Source organism: Mustela nivalis (genome assembly GCF_964662115.1).
Source record: "Mustela nivalis genome assembly, chromosome: 11".
NCBI classification, from domain to species: Eukaryota; Metazoa; Chordata; class Mammalia; order Carnivora; family Mustelidae; genus Mustela; species Mustela nivalis.
The window spans coordinates 68,767,889-68,777,389 of NC_139030.1; the positions used below are offsets into that span (position 1 = coordinate 68,767,889).

The 9,501-nt window shown below is 64.9% G+C and overlaps 1 protein-coding gene across 1 annotated transcript in view; it reads right to left on the bottom strand.

Annotated features, from left to right (window-relative positions):
- The window catches only part of GPC1 (glypican 1), a 28,802-nt gene extending 20,404 nt beyond the window's left edge, over positions 1 to 8,398 (bottom strand). Inside the window, exon 1 of the mRNA XM_082689768.1 lies at positions 7,954 to 8,398. Within this exon, the coding sequence (XP_082545894.1) occupies positions 7,954 to 8,119 (166 nt within the window). The 5' untranslated portion in view covers positions 8,120 to 8,398. The remainder of the gene's footprint in view (positions 1 to 7,953) is intronic.
- Between the last annotated feature and the right edge of the window lie 1,103 nt (positions 8,399 to 9,501).

A 9,501-nucleotide genomic window follows, 5' to 3' on the forward strand; every position in this document is an offset into this window, starting at 1 on the left:
GGACAGGGCCACACAGTGTCCCCTAGTGCCCCACTGAGGCGGGTGGGCATGGCCTCCTCCACTGTTTCCCCCACTGCCCCACTCCTCTCCTGAGGGGATCCCTCTCAGGTACCCACCCATCACTCAGTACCCACACCAGATGCCACTTGAGGGACAGGACTCTGAGCTCTGGGGACTCCTTTCTGGGACCCAGTTTCCTCATCCACAAACTAAATGACTGGACCAGATGGTCCTCAGCCTGCCCTGCAGACACTATGGGAGGGACCACCCAGCAACAGAGGCCAGGGTGAGGTTGAAGGAAGCAGGGTCTTGGCACCTCAGGAGGTGGGATGGAGAGGCACAGAGCTGAGGCTCCTGTAGGGCCCCCCTTAACTGCCAGTTCCAGCCCACTTCCTCTATTCTGGTCCTTGGGTCCCCTGCAGGGCCCCAGGGGGAGCTCACAGCACAGTACCCCTTCCCCCTGCTGAGGGTCCCCTGCAAGGCCCCGGGGGAGCTCACAGCACAGTACCCCTTCCCCCTGCTGAGGGTCCCCTGCAAGGCCCCGGGGGAGCTCACAGCACAGCACCCCTTCCCCCTGCTGAGGGTCCCCTGCAAGCCCCTCTCCCCTACTCTGTGCTTAGGGAAGCTCTCCTCAGGGCTGTTAGCTGACCCTCCCCTAGCACCAATGCCCAGCGCTGTGTCTGGTTTTCTGTCTTCCCACCCTTAGCCCCCACCTGGTGGGTCCCCAGACAGCCTGGTCTTCCCTGTGAGATACAGTGGGGATGGCAGGCAGGGCCCTGGGCCTCTTGAGGGCTGAGGTCAGGGCAGATGGCAAGGGAGCAGGATTGATGGAGCCCCTCGGGGCTGCCCTGTCACCCAGCCAAGCCTCCAGAACCCAGGGAGCACTTAATGCAAATGAGCAGCGCGCCTGGGCTGCCTTACCAGGAGATGGCTGCGTGCGACTGGCTGCCCTCCACCTCCCTGCGGCTCCAAGCCCTGCTTGGCCTCCTGGCCCCTCGGCCCCACTTCCTCCCTCTGGAATTCCACCTGGGGGCTCACCTGCCCTGAATGCTCTGTCCCCTGCTTGGGGGGCCCTCCCGCATGCAGGTGGGGACCCCGAGCCTGCCCAAGGAACACTGGTGTCACTGGGTAACAACCATGTCATCCAGGTGCCCCCAACCCCACGAAGGTGGAAAGGCTGGCCCCCTTTGTTGCCCGCCCTGGTTCTGGGCCATGACACAAAGGCCACATGCTGGGAACTCATTCTGGCACTGAGTGTCAGAATGCGAGCCCCCCCCCCCCCCCCCCCCCCGGCCCTGACTGGGATAGAGAATTTGAGGTTACAGGGCCAGGAGACGAGCCACAGACCCGGTGGCAGTCAGGGCCCAGACCCGTGGTCTCTAAGCGCTCCCATACCAGGGATGTGCCCCAAGAAGCTTGCGGGCGGGCAGGGGTACAGATCAGTCCAGGAGTTGGCCTGACACATTGCCGGGTCACCAGGGCCCCTGAGCCTGTGGCAGACATGGGTACGTGGGAGGCATGGCCCTCTCCTGAGGGGCCATGGTCACAACACACTCAGGGCCCAGGATCACCTAAGAGCATGGAGCAGATGTGTGGGGCCACCAGCAGCCATGGGCCACACCGTGGCCCCTGATACCCCTAACCCGCAGGATATGGGATGGTGCCCACATCTGAGTATGCAGTCTTTGCAGAGATCACTGCTTAAGACAAGATACCATGGGAGTCGGTGGGCCCCTAAGCTGACTGCTGTCTTCACTTCTGTAGGGTGAAGTCTGGAGGCCGCACAAGGAGAAGGCATGCAAAGAGGAAGCCAGATACCTACTGGCGGAGAAACCAATGCCAAGGATGGCCTGCCTACCCCCAGAGAAGACCGGAGAGCTCGGAGCAGACTCTGCCTCTTGGCAGTGGGAGGAGGCAGCCCTGCTGCACCTGGATCCTGCGCTTCCAGCCTCCGAGCTGCCAGAAGAGAACCTTCTGCAGTGTAAGCTGCCGGTGGGTCTTCGCATGGCCCTGGGAAGCCTGTGCGCTCCCAGACCCCCGGCACCCAGCCCAGGCCTGGCACACGGGAGGTGCCTGTAATCATTTCCTGCTGAGACCTGCCCAGACTTGGGGAGCACCGCAGGGAGAGCCCCAGAATGTGGGTGGCTGGGGGATGCCCAGGGAAGTGGAGGGGCAGGGCCAAAACCCCTGGAGAGGACGGAGCCGGCCATGTGCCATGGGTGAGCACCAGGAGGACCCACTTGGTGGGAGGGTGTGTGCCAGGAAGGTGAGCCAGCCAGGAGCTCCTGGGAGGTGACCCCAAGGCCGCGGGCAGATAAGGGGATAGGATGAGGCTGACCTGGCCGCCTCAGGGGCTCCTAGACCCACCTAGGACTCTAGGATTCTTGCTGGGAGAGCACATGTGCACTCTCCCACCTAGAGCTTCCTGGCATCCACCCTCTGAAGACAGTGGAGGAGGCTGGTGGCCTGGACCCTGCCCTACAGTGCAGAGGACACAGATGGGAGGCCAGGCCTGGCCTCACCTCACACCTGGCTACTGTGTGGGAAGTAGTACTACCTGCGAAGACGGGATAAGGCCTGGGGTGGGAGGAAACATCCCCCAATCTGTGCGCCCCACCCCCCACAGGAGACTTCCTGCAGCTCAGGGCACTTGCCCAGGCCTGTCTTAGACAAACAGCAGCAAGAAAGGCGGCCAGCCACTGTGTCAGTGAGAAGGCAGGCTCCAGGGTGGGTGGCCTCGGGCTGGAGCCCTCCCGCTGCTGGGCCCGTTTCTTCTCCTAGATGTGGGCAGTGAGCTGACCCCACAGGGCTGTGCGGACAGCTGCACGTGATCAGGGATGGCGCCAGTAAGGAGACAGTGACTGGCAAGGGCTGAACTAGGTGGCAGGGTCCAGTCCCTCTAGGCCCTGACACAGGCTGGAAACTCATGTCTTGCTGTGAAACTATACTGCACCAAAGCAGGTCTTGGGAAGAAGACTCTGGGTTATGAGGGAGGTGCCCAGCCTCTCGCTGCCCAGGCATGTCCAGGCCTGAGAGTGGTGGATGCTGGTCCCATGCCTGACCTGATTCCTGGTGGCCAGGGGTGAGCCCCTCTCCTGGCCTGTCTCCTGTCCAGGGCCGGCTAGACAGACACCTGTGCCTGTGGGTGTGGATATCCCAGCTCGGGCCTGGACACGCCCATACCAGCCAACTGGGCTCTCCTCCTGGCTCTGACGCCCGGCCTGCTGCCAGGCCAGTGTGTCCCCAGTCCCTCTCCCAGGAGGCCTCTGTGGCCCCAAAGGCCTTCCAGTTCAGGCTTACACTGTTCCTTTATTACTGCCTGCATGGAACCAGACCAACATCTCCCATCTCCTAGGCTCATTTGCCCCTGGATCAGGCATTTGTCTGTGACTCCTGGGGGACCCGGCCTAGTGTGGTGCGGGGGACATACTGGCTGCTCCTTGCACTGGCCAGTAAGACACAGTCGGGCCACACTGTGTCCGCCCAGGGGTCACCTGATTCACGCCCTGGTGCCTAGGAACAGCCCTCGTTATCAGGGCAGGAGCAGCACACCACGAGGCCCACTGAAGAGCTGGCCTTCAGCAGACAGGCACGGAGGACCAGGCGGAGGACAAAGCCCAGCTACATGGAAGGCTGATTCACCCACAGCCCTGTCCTGATGGAGACAGGGAGGCCAGACCAAAGGCTCAGGGGGAGTTCAGCTCACACAGGTTCCTAGCCGGCCTCAGAAATGGAGCCAGGCCCCAGAGAGGCATCAGGAAAAGGCAGCTGATGATTGGCGGTGGCCTGGCCTGGGATTTCTATTCCTGGCCTCTGGACTGAAAGGGCTTGAGACCTCCAGAAAACTCAGGAACCCAGGACTGGGCAGCAGTGAATGCCACAGGCTTTGGGGTCAACAGACTGGGTTGCCATCCCTAGTGGCCTGTCTCAAGTGGCCTACGTGCGCTTAGCAAAGTTACGTGGCTTCCCTGGGCCTTGTTTTACTCATCTGTAAGTCAGGTCTAAGAACACCTGTCCTCATCTGATACATCAGGGAGACAGAAGCGGGAAGAGACGTGCACTGAGTCTTGGTCCTAAAAAGGGCTCTCAAGCACTGGACGCCGCTGACTGAGGGGGTCTGCCTGGGCCTGCAGAGATTTCGGGGCAGGGGTGAGGGGCAGAACATGCACCAGGGCCAGCAGGCAGTGCATGGGGCCAGCGTCCCTCCTGGGGACCTTCAGGGGGCTTGTGATTGTTACTCTGTCATGCATGAAGATGCAGAGGCAGAGAGGCCAAGTGGGGCAGGAAGCTGGCGCAACAGGACTGCCTTCTGAACCCAGGCCCGGGGAGGATGTCCCTCCTCTCGCAGGAGCACGGCAGCATGTCCGGCAAGGTGCTCAGACCGTTGCATCATGCGGGTGGCCCTTGCGAATCCTGGCTCCCTTGGGCCTCCCCACCACGTGCCTCGCCCCCGTCTCAAAGCTGGGGATGATGAAACCACAGGTCCTTGAACAGTGGAGGGCCAGAATGGCGGCACAACTGGGGGCCGAGGACGGCCTGGAGACTCAGGCCATGAGCCAGGTGGCTTGGGAGAGCCCCCAGCCCCCAGCTCAGGGACAGATGCTAGGTGGGTTCTCTTGGGCCCAGCCAGGAAGGCCCTCCCTGCGGTGTGGGGGGCAGGGCTGGGGCTTCTGAGGGCTCTCCCCTAGAATCCCTTGCCACCCCCGCAGTCAAAGCCGGTACACAGAAGCCATGGTTTCTGTCGATGGGCCCAAGTGTGGTCCCTGCTGTGGCCTCCTGTAGGAGGCCTCCCTTGCTGGCAGGAGGGCAGAGGGGTAGCTAACTGGTTTTCATTGCATGGACAGGCCCCTCTGGCCTCCAACCTCCAGTCCTGGATCCCTAGACTCCTCCCGCTTTGCCAAGGCCCTTGGTCAGCCCCAGCCCACCCTGCATGGCTCCGCAGAGAGCAGGACACAGGTGGGTCCCCAGACTGAGAACCTCCCCAGTGCCGGGAACTGGGCCAGGTTTTGTGGCTATGGCAGAGAAGTGTACAGACAGAGGTGGTCCCTGTCCCCAGCAGCCCAGGAAGGGTCAGAGCCATGCAAAGGACATCACTCGAGTGTCGGGAGGCCAGAGTGGTGCTGAGAGATGTCCAGGAGCCAGGAGCAAGCTGGGAACCAGGAGCAAGCTGGTCAGCACCGGTGGGCCTATATGCCTGTGTGAGCCAGCATGGGGCTCGGCGTTAGCCCCACACCCGCAGAGGGGCCCTGGGCAGGCTTGGACTAGTGGCCCTCACTGGCTCTGAAGCACACTGGCCAGAGGGAGGGTTCCCCTGTGGCCTTACCGGGCTGCGAAACCCCCAGGACCACTTCTTCCCCTGTAAAACGACGACAGCTGTCATCACCGAATGCCAGGCCCAGCCGCCCAAAAACATCACAGGAAGTCCCACACGGGAGCCCTGGGAAACCCGGGAGCCCCAACATTCCCCACTCTCACAAGCTCACTGACATTTCTGGTCCCCCAACGGAGGCTGGAAACACAGCCCGAAGACCTAGGGCCCTCTCCTTGCCTCCCTGCCTCCCCACCCTCCCCCCCACCATCTGCGCCTGCTGAATCAGGGTGGGTTTTCACCAGGTGGCAACCCCAGGGCAGGGAGCTGGTGGCCTGGCGCCTGGGAGAGGAGACCAAGGCCAGGGCTCCCAGAGAGGCCATGTGGCTCAGGCCACCAGAGGGCGCCTGGCCCACAGAGGCCAGGCCCAGTCGCAACAGGAGGGGACACAGGGCTTGCTGCTGCCCCGGGAGGTCACCCTGTATCCTTTGCTCCACGTGGCGCTGGCACTCATCTCAGTGCCTGGCCCTGTAGGGCCCTCTGGAGTTGCAGTGCTCTTGGGAGCTTTAGCTGCAGGGAGTCAGGGAGAGGAGCTCCTCTGAAGCCCTTGGCCCTAGGATGGAGAAGGCTTGGGGTGCCGGGAGAAAGGGGCCCTGGCAGGGAGGGCGGTGACCCTGCCCGGACCGCAGTCCCCAGCGTTCCAGGCCCAAGGGAGGGCGGCACTCGAGCCCTGACCAGCACGATGCTAAGACAGCTGCTGAGTTGCCATCCTCCTCCAGCTGGACAGACAGACAGCACCCCATGTGCACCCATCACACTCACAGACTGAGATGCACTTTGATTGCCCCGGGTCCCTACTCCACTGCGTCCAACTGAAGGGGAACAAAACCCAGCTCCCAGCCCCAGCCCAGCCCCACCTCTGCATCCCGTTTGCCCCACTGTCTCCCAGCCGTTGGCAGCTGCCCAGACTGACACTCTGTCTCTCGGCCTAACCAGGACAGAGGCCTGTGGATTCGAGTAAGTTTAGGATGGTCCCTAAGGACACAATGGCCAAGTGGCAGTGGATACAAGAAAGAGAGGCACAGGGGAAGGCTTCCATCCAAGATCTGGGGCTTGGTGGGAGCAGTGGCTCAGTGGACCTTGAGACCCAGGCATGGGGCAGGATCCAGCGGAAAGGCCAGGGACACCCAGGCAAAAGTTCCTGTTTGTGCGGGAGGAGGGGCAGTGGTGGGCAGAGGGCCCCGAGCTGGCCCCAGGCACCCAGGCATGTCCACCTGTCCCACCAGAGAGGCAGTCCTGATAGTAACAGGAACTCTCAGTAGAGGGAGACACAAGATGGCCTGCTTTGGGGTCCCTGTGAGGGGGGGGGCTCTCCAGAACACTGGAGGATGGGCAGATATGTCAAAGGACCTCTCAAGGCAGCTCTCTCTGTGTCCGACCTTCTGGGGGTCAGGGGGCCAGAGCCCGGCTGCCTTTCTCCCACTCCCCAGAGAGGCAGGGCCATGGGCCTCACAATGTTCCACACCTCTGTCATTCAGAATTTCTGCAGCCGTGGTCATTCCTCGTCCCCCCGGGGTCACCATTTGAGCAGAGCTCTTACTTGAACATGCCTGCCCCTAGTTTGGGAGAAATCCCTCCCTGGAGGAATGCTGGTCTGCTCTGCTGCTGCTCCCTGGTTCCAGGCACACCACACAGGACCCAGTGCGCTTCCCCACACGTTTGCAGTTTGAGGAGCCCGGGGGTCGGGGTGGTCCTTTGGACACTGTACTCCACCCCCCACCCGCACATACCCTGGCTCCAAAGCTCCTCAAAGGCTCACAGGGAGAGGGTGAGCAGGACTGAGGGCAGCTGCAAGCCTGAGGATGCCTGGAAGGGTCGATGTTCTTACAAAGAAAAGACATGGCCCCTGGGCGGGATCCAAGGCGCCGACCACCTGCAGCTCGACTCCCCGCCAGAGGCAGCCCAGAGTGCCCCGCCAGCCAGCGGGCCAGCGAGCACAAGTTCCCCAGGCAGGAATCCGGGTTTACAGGCATTCCCGCTCTAGGTGGCAGAGGTCGTGCCTCACCCCCCACCCCAGGCACCGGGCTGGCACTCCACCTCTCAGGGGCCCCACTCCCGCCAGGAATGGGGGACCTCTAATTGAACCCAGCTAGGCTGCCGCTGCTGGGGATCCCACAGGAATCTTCAGGCCCCACTGGAGGCGGCTCCCGGAGAGGCCCTAACAGCCAACTAGGAGTCCCCAGCCCGAGACCGCCGTCAGCTGCGCCTGGACAGCCAGCCCCGCAGCCAGCCCAGTGCGCCCGGGGGCTCCGACTCTCGCCCCGCCACCGCGCAGGGCCGATCCAATGGCCGAAGACGCCCAGTTCTAGCGGTGGCCCTGGAAAACGCTCCCCGCCGGGGACTGCCCGACCCACAGCCCCACGAGGACAGCTCAGCGGGGGAAGGGGCCGGTGTGCGTGCTGGGGGCTGGAGGGCGGCCGAACGGAGCGCAGGAGACCCGGGCGGCACTTGGAGGCGAGGGCCCGAGGGGTGCAGACAAGGCGGCGCGATCTGGGCGCAGGGCAGACCAAGGGAGAGCAGGAGTGCGCAGGAGAATCCCCAGACACGCCGGGGTCCGGGGCCCCCCGGGCCGCGCCCTCACTTACCCGAGATCTCCGCCTGGGGCACGTCGCTTAGGCTGAAGCCCTTGGCGCCGTAGATCTGGCGGACTTCGCTGCAGCTCCGGCTCTTGCTGGCAGGGTCCCCGCGGGCGCAGGCGGCCAGCGCGGCGGCCGCGCAAAGCAGCCACCAACCTCGGGCCCGCAGCTCCATGGCGGGGCCGGGGCGCCCCGGCCGCACGCCCGCCCGCCCGCCCGCGCCTCTCTCGGATCCCGCCCGGGGCCGCGCAGCCCCCGCCGGCGAAGGGCAGAGCCAAGGTCCCGGCGCGTGCGGCTCGCGGTCCGCAGGAGGCGGCGGCCGAGAAGGCGGCGACAACAAAAGCCGGCAGCGCGGGGCGCGCGGGGCGCGAGGTCCGGCCGCTCGGTCGGGCGGCACAGAGAGCGGCGGGCGAGCGCGCAGTCCCGGCTCGGCGCCTCCCCTGCGGGCGGCCCGGCCCCTCGGCAGCCGGGGAGGGGGCGGGGTGGGGCGGGGAGAGCAGGGGCGGGGCGGGTAGGGGCGGGGCGCGCGGGGCGGGGAGCTGCGCGGCCGGGCGCGGCGCGGGGCGCGACGAGGAGTCAGCCAGGCGCTCTTCCAGCTCCGCGGGCCCTGGGCCCCTCCGGCTCGCGGGAAGCTGCGGACGGCCGGAGGGAGGCGGGGCCGCCGGGGAGAGCGCGGGCCGTGGCGGGGTCCCCGGGGGCGGGTCCCCCCAGTCCAGCGCCCCGGGCGGCGGCACCCCCCACTCTGAGGGCGGGGGCGGGGGCGCTGAGGCAGGGCTTCCCCCGCCGGACATGACGTCACGCCTCCCGCACGCCTATCAGAGGCTTCCCCGCCCCCGGCCGAATTGGGCCTCCCTCCGGTCTCCTCCTCCCTCGCTCTCGCCCTGCCTCCGTGCGCCCTGGCTGCGCGTCCCGCTCATCCCCTCCCGCCGCGCCTCCTTCTTCTTTGCGCGCCGCCCCCTCCTCGCCTGCACCCCTTTACCAGCCCCTCGCCCCCTACGTCCACTGCAGTCGGCCCCCCCCACCGCTCCAGCTCGCACCTGAGGTTTTTGTGGGGGCGGATGGGGGGCTGTGCCTTGGAAACTAGCTGGGAGGCCAGACACCACCCTTCCCAGCCCTTCAGACAGGCGGCCGAGGACTTAGTTATTGGAGACTGTCAGCGGGCTTTTGGTCCCTCCGCGTGGGTCCCGGAGAAACAATTGTGACCGAGGCAGAACGTCCCTATTGGCTTGGGGCGTTGGGCGGTGGCAGGTAGCCTCTCCGGCCAACAACAGGTCAGGTAGCCTGGGAGGTGAGGAGAGCGTGCAGGTCAGAGGGCTTGACAGGGAGCTCCCCGAGGCTGGTGGGGTTGACAGGCCCGGTGCAAGCTGGTGCAGTGAGTGGGCAGCGCCCCTAGCTGCAGAGGGAACCGGGCATGCGGGGGTTGGGTGGGGGGAATCTGTGAAGAGGGAGGTAAGAAGACCAGGGCGCTGGTGTCTGGAGGGCTTCTCTGTTTCTTTCTTCCCGGGCTGCTGGGCCTCTCCCCTGGCCTCCTGCTTTTCCCACTGCCATGTAGGGCAA